The sequence below is a fragment of the Aythya ferina genome (genome assembly GCF_964211825.1).
Source record: "Aythya ferina genome assembly, chromosome: Z".
NCBI classification, from domain to species: domain Eukaryota; kingdom Metazoa; phylum Chordata; class Aves; order Anseriformes; family Anatidae; genus Aythya; species Aythya ferina.
The window spans coordinates 61,109,122-61,126,496 of record NC_140299.1 but is presented as its reverse complement, the minus strand read 5'-3'; the positions used below and the strand labels follow the sequence as shown (position 1 = coordinate 61,126,496).

At 42.7% G+C, this 17,375-nt stretch overlaps 1 protein-coding gene across 1 annotated transcript in view; it reads right to left on the bottom strand.

Moving 5' to 3' along the window:
* Window positions 1–887: 887 nt before the first annotated feature.
* The window catches only part of CAMK4 (calcium/calmodulin dependent protein kinase IV), a 162,952-nt gene continuing 146,464 nt past the window's right edge, over window positions 888–17,375 (bottom strand). The window contains exons 9-12 of the mRNA XM_084505335.1: window positions 15,527–15,602; window positions 10,561–10,687; window positions 5,459–5,611; window positions 888–2,450 (exon numbers count right to left, since the gene is read on the bottom strand). Coding sequence (XP_084361461.1) covers window positions 2,286–2,450; window positions 5,459–5,611; window positions 10,561–10,687; window positions 15,527–15,602 — 521 coding nt within the window. The 3' untranslated portion in view covers window positions 888–2,285. The remainder of the gene's footprint in view (window positions 2,451–5,458; window positions 5,612–10,560; window positions 10,688–15,526; window positions 15,603–17,375) is intronic.

Here is a 17,375-nt window from a genome sequence, read left to right as displayed (position 1 = left end):
GACACACCACGGTGTAATTTAGCAGCATATACATTTAAGACTCAACTAGAACTATATTACTTTTCATCTCAGACACACCATGTTTCAGATGAAGATATTTCTGCTCGAGCACTGATAGGTGTGCAATGACTTTTGTAGGTCAGAAGCAACTGTCCCCACTGAAGGATGAAACATTACAAAATCTAACCCCCCTCACTGACCCAACTTCAATGCCTCCTCAGGCTGTGAGGGAGGAGATCTGTGGCTCAGAAATGCATTAGTCCTGCAGTCCCTTCATAGAAGATAAGAAAGACAGCAAAAAATTAGGCAGATGGATGAACCCATCACCTTCTCCAAAGTGGTTATTCCTACAGGATTTTTTTTCCAAGGGAAAATCTGCAAACGTGTCTTGTTGCCCTGCTCACAGTGAGAACGATAAGATCAGGCAGAGACCTCAGCATGACTCTACAGCTGCCTGGCCCTTGCCAGCCTCTCCAGCTGACGGCCCTGTACTGCCTCAAAGTGTGCCATCACCTAGGGAAAAGCTGAATGCATGTACTTTATATTTCAACCTCACTCAATTAGCAAATCTTTTTGTACGAGTTCAAAGAGTTTTAAGAAATGGAAATGGGAAAAAAAATCAAGTACAGTACATTCATTAGCATGTATACATAACTTGTAAAGACAGTATCTTATCTCTTCTTTCTTGTGTTAAGCTAAATTACATTTTATTTAGAAAACCTACCATGTGAGTGACATCCTTGAACCTTTTATTTTAATTTCATCAGGAAATGTAGCTACTGAATATTTGAATATTTTATCAGTGACTATTTTTGGTAGCCAATATATTTTTGAAAGCAAATTGTGCGAGGCCTAACTTAAAATAAAAACAAAGCAAAAGAGGAATGTTGAGCATGTAAGGGCTTTAGGTAACTATCATCATTAAAAAGTTTAACAAACACAAACGACATTGTTGTACATAAGATTCTTTTTGCAATTTCTGTAATACATCAATAACATTATGAAATCCCCATGCTATCAAAGTGATAACAAAGAAGTGTAAACGGCCATACATACTGATTCTTGATAGTTTCTCAGTTCCTATCGATCACATTCAAAAAAAAAAGACTAAGACAGCTGAAGAGCCTGATCCTAATTTCACAAGCTGATCCATGCACATGGCTTATAACTTCAGACACAGGAGCTCTAAGTGGATGCAAGATCTGTGCTGGTGGATCATTTTGCGGGAGGGGCCCTTTGTCGGGAAAATCTGAACTAACTGCTCTGATAAGTGAGACGGGTTACTCGTGAGGTTAAACTATCTAGGAAGCAGCCAGATTACACTACTGTCTCCCAGACCTTGTATAAGAGTGTTCCCCCAGAGCAAAATCATTATGTTGTGGAATAGCTTCCTTCAAGCATTTAAAACTTTTGTAACTGCAGATTATTCCCTTAGGCCCTATAAAAACGTTTTCTAGCTGCACAGTTTAGAAATACATGAGTAAATACAATGGCATTCAAAAAATTTGCATTTACTCTAATCCCCTATTCTTCTGTCATTTCGTTTGGCTAACAGTTTACTAGAGAATGAGATAGCAGAAGTCTGAGTAATTTTGGTTGTCATTAAAATGCTGTATATAAACAGGAAAAGTCAGAGTAAGGCATTCTCAAAACAAGCTTGAGGAATGTACATTTTCATGCCCAGTCGAACTAACATTTCAATTTCTTCCCAGAAGTAGTGGAATGTTTCTTGCATATAAATCCCCAAACACTTCCTTTTTTTTTTTTTCTTTTTTTTTTTTTTCTTTTTTCATTATTTTTTAACTTTACAGGTAAAAAGCATTATTTCATACATTATTTTTAAAAGCTATTTGTTTGGTATTTCCTTCCATTTTGTCTACTGCAGGACTATGAATCTGAAAGGAAGCAGTTCAAAGAAAGTCATGACATACAGAAGACACCTACTTCCGTAAAACTGAATTAAATAGTATTTGTTTCAAACGCCATCTAGAAACACTGTATAGATGTATATGGAGTATACGCATTATGGTAGGTAGTTATTCATTCCCATGTTTTTTTACCTGCCAGTATTACTGCAAAGAACACTGTTTCCATGACATGCCTTATGGAACAGTTTACTATTTTCATAAGCAGTCACATGCATTGAAGGTAGAATCACCAGCCAGTGCGTTTGGCACCCCAAAGCAGAACCAGAGAGGTCAAGCTTACAAATCTCTCTTGCTGAATGACAAGTTAGCTGGTGTATGAAATGACAGATTTCAGCTGAAGCAAGGAAGCACATTGACCTAAGACATTTCTTCTGGAGCTGCTTCTGCTTCCTGAGTGGGTTTCTCTTCAGGTTTGCCATCGTGCACAGGAGATGGGTTACGGCTGGGCTTGTTGCTGTCATGAGTGCTATGACTGCTGGCGCTGCCAAGGCGAGTCGATGCCACAACTGCTTTTACTGCAGCCTGAGAAAGAGAGGATCAAACAATCATTCCTTAAAGGACACAGCCTGCCAGCACTACAGCCTTAGCATCACTGTGCTGGGGAACATTATGGTGCTTGCTGTTCATGGTAATGTCATCCAGATACCTGCATGAGCTCAGTCAGGTTTAGATGGGCATTTGAAATACTGGACTGATGTTTAAAAGAGCTGCTTTCATAAGGTTACAAAGTTCACCAACATGAACAGGAATTTTATTTCATCTGCACATGTGGCATTATTTTTAAAAACTTCAGACCTGCTGCTCTGAAGTTAGATGGCAAAAACAGAGTTCTTTTCCATCTTACCAATAAATGAATTACCATTGATTACTCAAGGGAAACAATATTTATCACTACTGTATATGCCAAGCACACCAGTGGATGGCATATGGGCAACTGCCCATAGGGCTATATATACACATATGCACACATATATAGGTATACACACATATATATATTTACAGACACATATACAAAGAAGTAAATTTTTGGGACAGGCTCTCATAGTGTATAAAATGTCAAAAACATCAAAAAGGGAGGACGCATATAAAGGCAGTTTTCTTAGCCCTTGCCTTTATTACCAGAAAAACAAAAACAAAAACAAACCAAAACAAAACCAAACAAAAAACATAGAAAGAAAGAAGAAATACTATCTTTGTGTATGACAACTCTAGCTCTTGTTGACCTAGGTGGCTGTTTGCATAAGCATCATGGACGTGGGTCTGCAGGAAGGGATGAGAAGGTTTATATGTATTTGTGGATGGTTTTGTAGAGGTGACCATGTGAAAAAAAAATAAAGAACAAACAAACAAACAAAACAACAACAACCATTCAAACAGACAAAAAAAGATACTAATGAAAAAACAGGTTATATAAGAGTTGGCGTCAGTGAAGAATCATCATCAGAATATGAAGTCAAAATGAGTGAATAAAAGTGGCAAGAATTTTGAAGGTGGGAGTCTAGACCTCTTAAAGGAAAATCACAGGTATCTATATTAAATGGCGAGAGCATTTCAGAAAACAGGTTACAAACAAAACAAGCCTCTTGATATTTGAATGCATAAAGATACTTTTAATGTCCTTTACTCTCACTAGGCATGTAAATATTTATGAAAAAAATCAACAAATCTATTAAAAAAATATAATCACTGAGAGCTTTAGAATTACTATGTAACATATTCCTTTATTTAAAGAAAAGTCTGTAACTGGTCTTGTATGCTGGGACAGAGAGTGTAATTTTATATTATTCTTATAATATTAACAAAACAAATAGTTTTTATTCACTGCCTGTTTTTCTTCTTCGTTCTTGTTTTCATGAACAAGAATTAATTATCTACAAATTTACGGGTTGTTTTATATGCATGTAGGTATAAAACTAAAACTGTACAATAACTGCAAACTTTAATAAATTATTTTTAATTAATAATTACAGAATCGGTCATTTAGCCTTTGATGGAAAAGCAATGAAGAAATAAATTCATAAAAAGCAACAGCTTTTAAACACAGAGGTACAAATTTGTTGACTAAATTGGTCTAAATAAACTGAACATCGAAAAATCAAGCTAGTGGTCAAAGTTGTAAGACTATAGAGAGAATTAAGACCAAAACATGCAAAAAGGGCACATGGCTCTTTGTGACCTCCTGGGCAGGGAATGTAACAGTTCATTCAGAAATAATGAATTTTATGACTTTGTTCAGTGCTCTTAAATCATTTTGATGTAACAATGTTATACAGCTTCTTCAATGAATGCACAGCAATACTGCTGTAAGGTTACAGAAATCTTTTGGAAGGGAGCAATGTTAATAGACACGCTTAGCCAGTTCTGCAGGGGCAAAGCATCACTGAATTATATCTACCACATCCAAGAACTTCATAAATGACAAAACTTTTTTCTTTGCTCTGTAGCAATTCTCTGTCACAGTTCCCTAATAACACTGAAAAAAATAATCAAAAACAAAATTAAGGGTAATTTCTTCATGAATTTCGTTTTGCATGATATTGTAAAGTTCACAGTCAAGATGCTTTTAACTCTTGTTCCCCAGGGCTACAAAGGCAGTTTCCCAAGTAGCTCTTGGGAATGATTTCCCTGCTGAAGTAGCCCTGGAAGTTTCTTCTAAGCAGACACAAATCTTGAACAACTGAAGAAGGGACTAGGGAAAAAGGAATTTTCCTGACATTATACCAGTTAGGTGCCCAGTCACCTGCAATCTGCACCTTATTTTTTTTTCCCTTCTTCCTACCAAGGCAGATAAATAGATTAGATTGTAAAAGAGCAATGTGGTGATACAAAATCTAATGGAATTCTCACTGCAGGTCCTGCCTGCAGTCTTGCCTTATGACACTTAATTTCCAGATAAATAATTCCACATTTGTTCTCAGAGGTACTTGCAAACACATATTTTGGGCCTATTAATCACAGCCCAAGATGTCAAAAATGCTGGCTCTAATCATACAGCGGGATGGCTTACGTTCCTGTTTCATATTGGTAAGTATTTCTATATTATCTCTCTATATTTGTATTTCTATGTTATATATATATATGTTTCTACTGTAGGTAGCTTACATATCAAAAGCTTCTGCAGTAGGCTAAATATTTTCCAGATTTATGGATATATATCTTCTTAAGAAAGTACTCAGAATTTTGTTCTTTCTGGTCAGCACTCCAAGGGTGCAGCAAACAGCACTAAGCAGGATGTATATACATGCATGCATGTATGTAGGAAGGAAGGAAGGGAGAGATTTTGGGAAATCTGTGTACACTCTCAGCAGTTCCGTCTGTGCAGAGTTTTCAGTCAACCTCATATTTTTTTGTCTCTTTGCAGACACTGATGAAATCATTTTCAAGTTTTCCACCTACGTCAGTTATCTTAAATAAAAAGCTTCCATACCACCACATGGACATTGTTCTGGAAAGTCTGCAAGGCCCCTGTAAGCTATGGATTTTACTGCACACTTTCACAGCCAAAACAGAAACTATGTCCAGAGACTTGCCTTAAGTTTACGCCGGGCATTGAATTCTTGAAGTTTCTTTTGTGCATTGTCCATATGTGCAAAATTTGCTGCCTTTCCTGTCACCCATGGGTGCTGCAAAGCCTGTAGAGTTGTGAGGCGTTTCTTGGGGTCTAAAACAATTAACTTTTTAACCTGCATCACAAAGATAAAATGCACAAGACTGTTAACCTTATTCCATGTGCAGAATTGGACCATGCAGTCATATCAAAAATCAAGTGTTTCATTCAGTCACTGCATAACCTTGTGTAAACGTGAAGTGGAAAGTACCGTGTAAGTATTTCTCTCTTAGTCCACTCTGAAACTAATGCTACCTATGCCACTGTTTTTGCTGTTGTGATAAGGAGAATTGCACCTCTCTGAACACAAGAGTGGGAAATTTTGGAAACACAGCACTGCAGACATACCCCTGGATCCAATTTACTCTATCCAGTATTTTTTTGGATAAACAAATACAGCACAAATAGGCCTTACATTTATATACCTACTGAGAAAGTGTGAGAAAGTGTTTAAATAGACAGAAAAAAGCTGTCATCAAAATGAGGGGGGAGGGGGGGGGATGACACATCACTTTTTATAATCTTTTTATATTCCTCTTCTGAAGTTCTGACAGTTCTGACTTGAGAACTGCACAGGACATAGGGTCTGTTTCTACATTCTCTGAAGGTGGATGCCCTGGAAAACCAGAACAATTAAACATCTCAAGAGTGAGAGAGAAAGCCAGGCATAGATGAATGAAGTTTTGATCACCAGCAATCTGTGGCTTTGTTCACAGATGGACTTCAACATGTGCCGGCAGTGCTTCCGACAGTACGCCAAGGACATCGGCTTCATCAAGCTGGATTGAGCGCTGGGAGGATGAGGCTGTCGACGGATGCTCCTGCGGCTTTACCCGGGCCTCCCTGATCCACCTGCAGCATCTCAGCGCGGCTTTGCTCAATAAATGGTTTCCCCGCCAAAAATTATTTTAGCAGGTGGATGACCTGGTCCGCATGGTGGCGGAGCTCAAGGAGGAGGTGGAGAGGTTGAGGGCCATCAGGGAGTGTGAGCGGGAGATAGACTTCTGGAGTAACTCCCTGCAGGGCCTCAAGGGGAGGTGCCGAGGTGAGACTCCCCAAATGGGGGCGGACCCCCTGCCCTGTCCCCGTCGGGCAGAGGGAGGGGATCTGGGAGCTGAGGAGGAATGGAAACAGGTCCCTGCTCGACATCGCAGGCGATGCTCTCCCCTTCCGGCCCCACCTTCCCAGGTGCCCTTACACAACAGGTTTGAGGCCCTAGAGATTGAGAGGCCGGTGTGTGAGGAAGAGGTAGCAAATGTTCCCAGGAGGATGCCTGGAGCGAGGAGGTCGACTCCGCGCCTCAGAACTGCCTCCACCAAAAAAGACAGGAGGGTTATTGTTGTTGGTGACTCGATTCTTAGGGGAACAGAGGGCCCTATTTGTCGGCCGGACCCTACCCGTAGGGAAGTCTGCTGTCTCCCTGGGGCCAGGGTCAGGGACGTTGCCAGGAAGCTTCCTAACCTGGTACGCCCCTCTGACTATTACCCCCTTTTGATAGTCCAGGCGGGCAGTGATAACATCGAAGAGAGAAGCCTCAAGGCTATCAAAAGGGACTTTAGGGGGCTGGGTCGGTTAGTGGATGGAGCGGGAGTGCAGGTGGTGTTTTCGTCCATCCCTATGGTGGCAGGGAGGAGTTCAGAGAGGACACGGAAAGCCCACCTGTTAAACACGTGGCTCCGGGGCTGGTGCCAACGCAGAAATCTTGGGTTTTTTGATCATGGGGCACTTTACTCAGCACCTGGCCTGATGGCCGCAGACGGGTCCCTATCTTTTAGGGGAAAAAGGATCCTGGGCCAGGAACTGACAGGGCTCATTGAGAGGGCTTTAAACTAGGTAGGAAGGGGGATGGGGCTGAGGCTAGGATTGTTGGGGCTGTGCCAGGGGGAACAATGGCAAGGCCGGAGGATAAGGCAATGGCCCAGCTGAAGTGCATCTACACCAATGCACGCAGCATGGGTAACAAACAGGAGGAGCTGGAAGCCATCGTGCGGCAGGCAGGCTACGACTTGGTTGCCATCACGGAGACGTGGTGGGACCAGTCTCATGACTGGAGTGCTGCAATGCCTGGCTATAAGCTCTATAGAAGGGACAGGCAGCATAGAAGGGGTGGTGGTGTGGCTCTCTATATTAGAGAGTCTTTCGAGGCTGTAGAACTCGAGGTTGGGAATGACAAGGTCGAGTCCCTTTGGGTTAGGATTGGCAGGGACAACAAGGCTAGTGTCCTGGTCGGGGTCTGCTATAGACCGCCGAACCAGGATGAGGAGACGGATGAGGAATTCTACAGGCAGCCGACAGAGGTTGCAAAATCATCAGCTCTTGTACTCGTGGGGGACTTCAACTTCCCTGACATATCCTGGAAGCACAACACAGCCCTGAGAAAGCAGTCTAGGAGGTTTCTGGAGAGCGTGGAAGATAGCTTCCTGACGCAGCTGGTTAGTGAGCCTACCAGGGGAGGTGCCCCGCTAGACCTTCTCTTCACAAACAGAGAAGGACTGGTGGAGGACGTGATCGTCGGGAGCTGTCTAGGGCAGAGTGACCACGCAATGGTGGAGTTCACTATTCTTGGCGAGGCCAGGAAGGGGACCAGTAAAACCGCTGTATTGGACTTTCGGAGGGCTGACTTTGAGCTGCTCAGGACAGTGGTTGGTGGAGTCCCTTGGGAGGCGGTTCTGAAGGGCAGAGGGGTCCAGGAAGGCTGGGCGCTCTTCAAGAGGGAAGTCTTAATGGCGCAGGAACGGTCTGTTCCCACGTGCCCAAAGACGAGCTGGCGGGGAAGAAGACCGGCCTGGCTCAACAGAGAATTGTGGCTTGATCTTAGGAGGAAAAAGAGGGTTTATAAGCTTTGGAAAAGTGGGCAGGCCACTAAGGAGGACTTTAAAGAAGTAGCGAGGCTGTGCAGGGACAAAATTAGGAAGGCCAAAGCTCATCTGGAGCTCAATCTGGCTACTGCCGTTAAAGATAACAAAAAACGTTTCTATAAATACATCAACACAAAAAGGAGGACTAAGGAGAATCTCCATCCTTTACTGGATGCGGGGGGAAACTTAGTTACAAGAGATGAGGAAAAGGCGGAGGTGCTCAATGCCTTCTTTGCCTCAGTCTTTAGCGGCAATACCGGATGTTCTCTGGATACCCAGTACCCTGAGCTGGTGGAAGGGGATGGGGAGCAGGATGTGGCCCTCACTATCCATGAAGAACTGGTTGGTGACCTACTACGGCACTTAGATGTGCACAAGTCGATGGGGCCAGATGGGATCCACCCAAGGGTACTGAGGGAACTGGCAGAGGAGCTGGCCAAGCCGCTGTCCATCATTTATCAACAGTCCTGGCTATCGGGGGAGGTCCCAATCGACTGGCGGCTAGCAAACGTGACGCCCATCTACAAGAAGGGCCGGAGGGCAGACCCAGGAAACTACAGGCCTGTCAGTTTGACCTCAGTGCCAGGAAAGCTCATGGAGCAGATCCTCCTGAGAGTCATCATGCAGCACTTGAAGGGGAAGCAGGCGATCAGGCCCAGTCAGCATGGCTTTATGAAAGGCAGGTCATGCCTGACGAACCTGATCTCCTTCTATGACAGAGTGACGCGCTGGGTGGATGAGGGAAAGGCTGTGGATGTGGTCTACCTTGACTTCAGCAAGGCTTTTGACACCGTCTCCCACAGCATTCTCCTCAAGAAACTGGCTGCTCTTGGCTTGGACTGGCGCACGCTTCGTTGGGTTAGAAACTGGCTGGATAGCCGGGCCCAAAGAGTCGTGGTGAATGGAGCCAAGTCCAGTTGGAGGCCAGTCACTAGTGGCGTCCCCCAGGGCTCGGTGCTGGGGCCGGTCCTCTTTAATATCTTCATCGATGATCTGGACGAGGGCATCGAGTGCACCCTCAGTAAGTTCGCAGATGACACCAAGTTAGGTGCGTGTGTCGATCTGCTTGAGGGTAGGAAAGCTCTGCAGGAGGATCTGGATAGGCTGGACCGATGGGCTGAGGTCAACTGCATGAAGTTTAACAAGGCCAAGTGCCGGGTCCTGCACCTGGGGCGCAATAACCCCAAGCAGAGCTACAGGCTGGGAGAGGAATGGTTGGAAAGCTGCCAGGCAGAGAAGGACCTGGGAGTGATGGTGGACAGTCGGCTGAATATGAGCCAGCAGTGTGCTCAGGTGGCCAAGAAGGCCAACGGCATCCTGGCTTGTATTAGGAACAGCGTGACCAGCAGGGCTAGGGAGGTGATCGTCCCCCTGTACTCAGCTCTGGTGAGGCCGCACCTCGAGTACTGTGTTCAGTTTTGGGCCCCTCGCTACAAGAAGGACATCGAGGTGCTTGAGCGGGTGCAGAGAAGGGCGACGAAGCTGGTGAGGGGCCTGGAGAACAAGTCCTACGAGGAGCGGCTGAGGGAGCTGGGCTTGTTCAGCCTGGAGAAGAGGAGGCTCAGGGGTGACCTTATCGCTCTTTTTAGGTACCTCAAGGGAGGCTGTAGCGAGGTGGGGGTTGGCCTGTTCTCCCACGTGCCTGGTGACAGGACGAGGGGGAATGGGCTTAAGTTGAGCCAGGGGAGTTTTAGGTTAGATGTTAGGAAGAACTTCTTTACAGAAAGGGTTGTGAGGCATTGGAACAGGCTGCCCAGGGAAGTGGTGGAGTCACCATCCCTGGAAGTCTTCAAAAGACGCTTAGATGTAGAGCTTAGGGATATGGTTTAGTGGAGGGCTGTTAGCGTTAGGTTGGAGGTTGGACTCGATGACCTTGAGGTCTCTTCCAACCTAGAAATTCTGTGATTCTGTGATTCTGTGATTCAATATCCATGGTTTTGAGTGCTTAGTAACTTGTAAAATTACAGCAGTGGGCTACCAGGGGATATTTTACAGCACCATAATTAAACAGTGATAAGAAGAAAAGCAAGGAGCCACATAAGCAATTAATTAACCACTTGTTCTTCCCCTCACCCCACCCTAAAATGCATTCTCTTTTCCAGTGTAAGTGAAACTAATAAAATATGTATTAGCAAAGGTATTGCACTCTTGGTTTTGTTTTACTTACTAAATCCTTGGCATTCAGAGACACATCATCCCACCAGGGGGACACAAAGTCATATTCACAGTTCAGGATTCTCTTAAACATGTACTGATCTCCCCTTTCATCATAAAACGGTTCAAAGCCACAGAGTCTGCAAGGATAAAAGAAAGAGAAGTTCATCAAGCATTACTTGGCATCAGTTCCTGGTACTTCATGGTCTGTATGCTGCTTTGGAAAACAGACCTGGATGTGCACATGAACTTTGCACACAACTTCTACGACAGAGCAAACCAAAGTGTGGTTGTAATAACTCACGAATACTGGTATTGGCTGGTCAAAGTGATTATTTTCCATTGTCACATACCTGTAATTGGAATTATTAATACAGGAGCGTAACGCAACGGCAGCCATAAAATGTCAGACCATTCATTAAGTATTCCAGCCTCTGACTAGCTAAAATCAGACATCTAGGGAGGAGCAGAAAAAACTGTGATTCATGGCTCTCAGACTTCTTTAGCTGAAATGGATGTGTTTGTACCAAATACACTTCCTTGGTTCTTTCATCTGATCTTTTCCCCTTACTTTCTGAACTGCTGTAAAGTTGCTGCACCCACATCTTGCAGACAGGTGCACCAGGTCCAGCTGCACACCCTGGTGGGAGTTTGCTTCTGGAGCTTTCATTCAGCAAGCCCTGTGATTGTTCTGGAGGAAAACTGCAAACAGCTGATCATGACAATTAGTCATTGCTCAGCCTGAAGCCTTTGCTCTTTCCTGCCCTCTTCTGTAGATATTCTCCAGCTCTGAGTCTTTTTGAAGTGGGTGCGAATGCTAGTCAGCATGGCCACACTGTGGCCTTGCGTATTAAAAAACTTTTGATGAATGCTTTTGATTTTAATCTCCGTTACTTTCCTAGCAACTCCTGACCTTAGACCAGCTTGTTTGGAATGTTTACAAGCAGAGAGTTAACACATTCAGAGAGCAATTATCAGAATCCCTCTATGTGCTCCCTGAGAAAACAGAATTAGCCTTCATTTTGCCTGTGAAGTTAGAAGCTTTTCTATGTCAAGTCAGCACTGTTTTTTGATTATGTTCATCGCTGTACGTTCTTTCATCCTATCACCTAGGCACTCAGTAACACAAAATCCTTTAGCAGCTTTTCATCAGCAGCTTTCATCTTTACCTGGGTAACCTAAGTATTATCAGGAAGTTTGGTAACCTCACTAATGAATGTATTTATGAATATATAGAATAATACAGATCCCGACAGATCCACATTGCTGACCCTGGGGAAGGCAAACTAATAGAAGTGGTTCTACTTATATAATGTCATTTTTGCACTTCATTGCACTTTAATCATGTTTGCACACATAATCTGGTGTTTTAAAGTGCATTTCTTAATCAACCAGTAAGTGTTTTCTGAGCTACAAAAAAGCTATATCTTCTACTAGCCTATCTTCTACTCTGTCTCCAGAAAATGCAACAAGCAACATGAGGATGATAGCAAACTGAAAAGAACAAGATGACAACAAATCTAGTAAACGTAACCTTGCATGTTAACTTCTTGTATTTTAAACTCAGTCAGTGTGCTTACATTCCTGAAAAAGGAGACAGCTGTTCAAGCAACAAATGTTTTTTAGAGAGTGGTATGCAGCCTGAACAGCTGCATCACTGGACTGCTGCAGAGGAAAAATCCTGCCCTGTGAGCACATTCCAGGTGTACTATTTATCTCCAAGTCTGGCAAAGATGGATTATAATATGACGATCTAGCCTACAAATACTGTACTTTGGTAGGTAAAAGCCAGTCATGGTTACCCTGCCCGTTTCCCCCCATTTGACTCCCGGCACCATTTGTGAGCTTGTTCCAGGTCAGTTCCTTTCCCCAGGGAGCACCTCTGATGAGCCGAGTCCTTGGACCACAACTGTTTCAGCCAAAATTAGCCTCTGGTTACCAGGTAACTGATTACATGCAGTGAGACCATGCTCAAGGCTTGCTCTCACTGTGCTGGATGCCTTCTAAGTGATTCTCTATTTACACCTAAAAATATTTTCATCATTACTCACTACTATTAGCTACTGTTGTCTTACTAACAATCACTATAGATACACTTTCACCCTCCAAAAACTTCCATTTCAGCGGACAGATTTTTCACTACATGTCCTGTTAGATCAGTAAAACTATAGGTGCAATTTCAAATTAGATAAATGTTAAAACCCAGCATGGCTGCTCTTTATTTCATTTAAAATAGCATTATGTTGATTCATTTTAAATCATTTACTAACTAAATAAAAAAAAAAATCAATGTAGTCAGGTTAAAAATTAGTTATACACTACCAGACAGTGCTTTTTGCACTTTTAAATCCATTGTTAAAAAATACTTTTAATTAAATCCATGCAATTTTGACTACAGATGAAACCTACATATTTGTTGACTGCTATCTGCTTCTTGAATGAGCAGTGGTATTTCTAACCTGTTGCAAGAATACAAAAGGACTGCTCCTCTACGTTATTAAAAGTGTGGCTTCCCTGGAGTTATGACAGTTAACATCAGGAATTATTTTTTCTGTCAAGTATATGTCAAAGTTTTTTAGTCACCTGGTAAGTCAGCTTTGTATTAGTGAGAAGACAGAGTTTTATATGCACATCTTCTGTAGCATGATAGTTAATTACTATCTCTTACTCTTACATATGTTCTGTTGGGAGGGGAGGCATATTCAACAAGACATTTTTGGATTGAACATATCTGCATCCCATCTGCTGGAATATGAGGATGGGACATGCAACATTGTCTTTTAGGCTGCAGGATTAATGAATTAGTTACTGTTCAGGTGCCAGCCTGTCTGGTCTCAGCTTCTAACCTATTAGAAAAGTTGACCTGAAAATCTTTGCATTCACTGGCTAAATGGAAGAGACAGGTGCAACAGACTGGTACCCTTTTTTTTGTCTGGCTTGTTCCTGTAGGTCAAATGGGATTTCAATGGTGCAGGATGAGGAGAAGACCAGGAAGAGGAAGCACAGCAGGAGCTCACATGCTTGTTTACACCAGTGCAGAGGTTTAATGTGGCTTGGGAGCATGTCCTGAACAACTGGAAGATTTAGAAAGGCTGCACATAGCAAATACCACTTCATATATTAAAATAGGAATTTGCTCTATGTTCTCAGTTGGTGCTTGACTACACTTGAAAGCAAATTCTGCTTAAAGAAAGCTCTCAACTTCAAGCAGAAAAGCCATTCATCAATTGCTCAATAGGTAGGCAAGCCTATGCCTTAATTCATGCATCCTTGTAAAGGGACAACAAAAGGCACCTCTCCTAATCTCAGTGACAGCCCTGTGGCAAACCTCAAATCTCTCCATCTCTCTCGTGTGGGCACTAGAGCTGATGAGAAACGATTGCCTGCACAAATGACCCACCCTCCTACCAAACTCAGCCTTGGAATTTTACACAAATGAACTATATGAGCTGAAATAAAAGTGTAAGTGGGATGGTACCCAAGCTGGCATTATCAGGACACTGGGTGTAAGAGCAGGCAATGTTTGAGACGTGATCTACAGACTTGAACCATGCCTTTAGACAAAGATTCACATTTTTAAAGGAACAGTTAAAACAATCACAACAAAACCATGACAAGAATGGAAAGCATGGCTTCCAAAAGTCATCATTATTAGAAACATGTATTTTCTGGCATACTGTAGGAATAATGAATCCAATTATTCCTACAGGGACACAAAAGGAGATCAATGAATTATTTGAAGCTGATGTACAGAAGATTTCTGGTATTCCCATCGGAGTGTTTATATACCATTGCAAGTACCTTTACTATAAACCCTAAAAAATATAATTGTGTCTTTCCAAAATATAGAAACAAAATATTTGTACTATTATGCACTGTACTTGCTGGACAGATAGTGAATTTTAGAAGGAGAAAAAAAAAAAAGCCTAAATATAGAAAACATTCTGTATTTTTAATGTATATCTGCAAAATTCTGCTTTCTTTCTACTAAAGGCATCCCACAAGTATCATATACAACAAGCCAGTTTAGCATCCATGTTGGCAAGGGAATAAATGAAGTTATTTATTCTCCCATAAAGAGAAGTGTCAGTACAATGAACACAATTTTCCCTTCTCAAAACTCTTTCTTTGAAAGATTCCATTGATGCCATAAAATAATTGCAGTGCTTGCCAACTGAATTAGGACTAGCCATATTAAAATGCAGCAGTAAGTGCTTATCTTTAGACACAACTCTTTGAAAATTTTGGTCTACAGCTGAAATTTCATCTCTTTATGTATGGCCTGCATTGCTCACAGCCCTTTGTCAGCTGAATCTCTGGATATTTTGTAAGAGGTGGAACACTTCTTTTTCATCATTAATCAGTTTACCAATCAGACTGAAATCATTTTACCAATCAGACTGATCTGAAGACAAGGTCCAGGGCTGTCTCCTGCCTTCTGGCTATGGTGGGGCTGAGCCTTAGACTGCAGAACTGAGTCTGCAGCCAAAAGCTGCTGCAGCATACGTGGCTGACACAGAGGAACATGTCTTCGGCAATATTCAGAGGCACTGCAAAACTATTGCATTCACCTTAGCTTCTCTTTGCCCAGTCTGAAGTTGAGATGTTACTTAGAATAATGGTACATTTTGTAGTTTCTGTGAAAGAGGAAAGAATGTACAACACTTACTGACTTTTTTTTTCTCTGCTTTCGTCATCTTCACTGCAGTTCATTCACATTAACAGCATGGTTCTGCACAAACCTTGCTGCTATTCATGATGAAGTGTTATATTCATCAAATACATCACCTGTATATTTTGCCACGCTCCTTTAGCTTTTAACTTCCTTAAACAACATTAGGAACATCACAACTCAAGTTCAGCATCTTTTTGTTTTGCAATAGCATATTCCATATATAATGCCATAAAAAAATGCAGTTGCTGTATTTTAAACCAAAGGAACCAGCTACATACCACCCCACAGCACTGCCTGCACTTACAGGATGTAGGTGATAATCCCCAGAGACCACATGTCCACCTCAGGGCCATAGGCACATCCTCGTAGTATCTCTGGTGCTGCAGACGGTAAAAGTGTTGTCAACAAGATGAAACTTGAATGCAGAAATAACAGTCAAAAAAGTCGACATAAACTATGTGCATGCTTACAGGAATCTTTGAAAGAGATCGTCCTTATGATTATGATTAACATGATAATTTTTAGGGCCTGCTCCTTAAAGCCCTTAATTAGACAAGTGATTCCTTCCACTGAGTATAAAGCAACAGAAGTGATGTCCAAGCATGGGAAGAATAAAGTGCAAAGTGACACAGTGAGGTAAAATTTGGTGTCAAATGGCTTTTTAGGTTAGATTTGCACAAGTAAAAGGGATAGCCACATCAGCACTGGAGATGCAGTGTGGCAAAGGAGGTGGCATTCTAACTTTGGTATTTGGTTTACTTTGTAGTTTATTGGGGCTTTATTTTTGGTATTTTAATTGTATGAATATATCTAATGCTGATGTGTAACATGGTAGGCATATTTTATTCCAACCCACCATTCTGACCACATATGGATTTTCCTTTTTTTTCCTCCCACAGCTTACCCCTTCCTTCCCCAGTCCTTCATTTTTTTTTATTTGTTTTTTCTTAACTGTAGTCCTATGCTTTAGTTTGGTTTGTAAACTCCACTACATTACAAGGAAATTGAGGACTACATCCCTCTGTCTGCAGCTGAGGAACTGCAGGTCCTAGTGCCTCAGAAATGTGTCTTTTCTTAGCTCCCAGCTCCTCAGCTAGCTGAGGAAAAACAAGACACGTTTAGGCAATTGCTGCTTCTGCAGGGCAGAGAAGGTGGAAAGAAATGGTGCTCTTGGGGGACTCTAGCTCTAAAATGTTAGAGTCAACCTTTGTCTGAGTAGCTTGACAATCAGACCTTGAGGAAAGCTGAGCAGCCTGGCTCACCCTGCAGGCAGTAGCTGCTGCTGCCATGTGTGACCAAAAATGTGCACTTCTGCACACTGATACTGTGATGTGCCCACCCTGAGCACCTCATGTCCCCAGGCTGTCAGCTCCAAGCAGCCTCCAGAGAGGCCTCTGACCCAGGCCAGCCTCCCTGGGCTATGTGCCTGAGTGACAGGATGCGAATGTCAGAGGAGATCCACAGAGGAAATGGAATTGCCAGCACTTGACACAGGGGGAACCAAGACTCTTCCCTCCCTTACCTTTTGGACACAGAAAAGACATAGCCAACTAGTGTTGGAAAAAATAATCAAAGTAATCAAAATGATCCTGCTGAGCAATTCTTCCAAGTGTCTGCAGATCTTATTGACAGCAAACATTATATCTGTGTGCTGCAACATCCCTGTGGAGTGAGGTTCCCCAGAACAAGACATTAGTCGGAGCACACACGACTCCCTAAGGGCCTCCAGGCAGCTGGCTCAGACTTCAACCTACCTGAAAGATCTATCATACTAGGAAATACTAAGCATTTTTGCAAGTCATTAATATAGGAGGCAAAGGACATTAATAGACAAGTTTTGCCATATAGTACTTTCACACCTGGGAAACTTTCCCTGCCTCTTCATTCTTCTGTCAGGTCAGATGGTGAGCTGGTGAGTTTTTGAGGAGGGATACCAGGTCCCAATGGGTCTGAATTCAGATCAACCTGTAGCTAACAGAACAGCCTAGAGGCAAGGCAACCAATGACCTTAGAGAAAGACATGCAGATTGTCCAAGAAAAGAGGTGTCACTCAGTGTTCCCTTTGTCATATTTGCTAATGCCAGATGGCGTGCTATGAACTAGACAGGACGTTTTTTCTTTTTGATGGCTGATATGTTTCTTCTAAAGCAAAC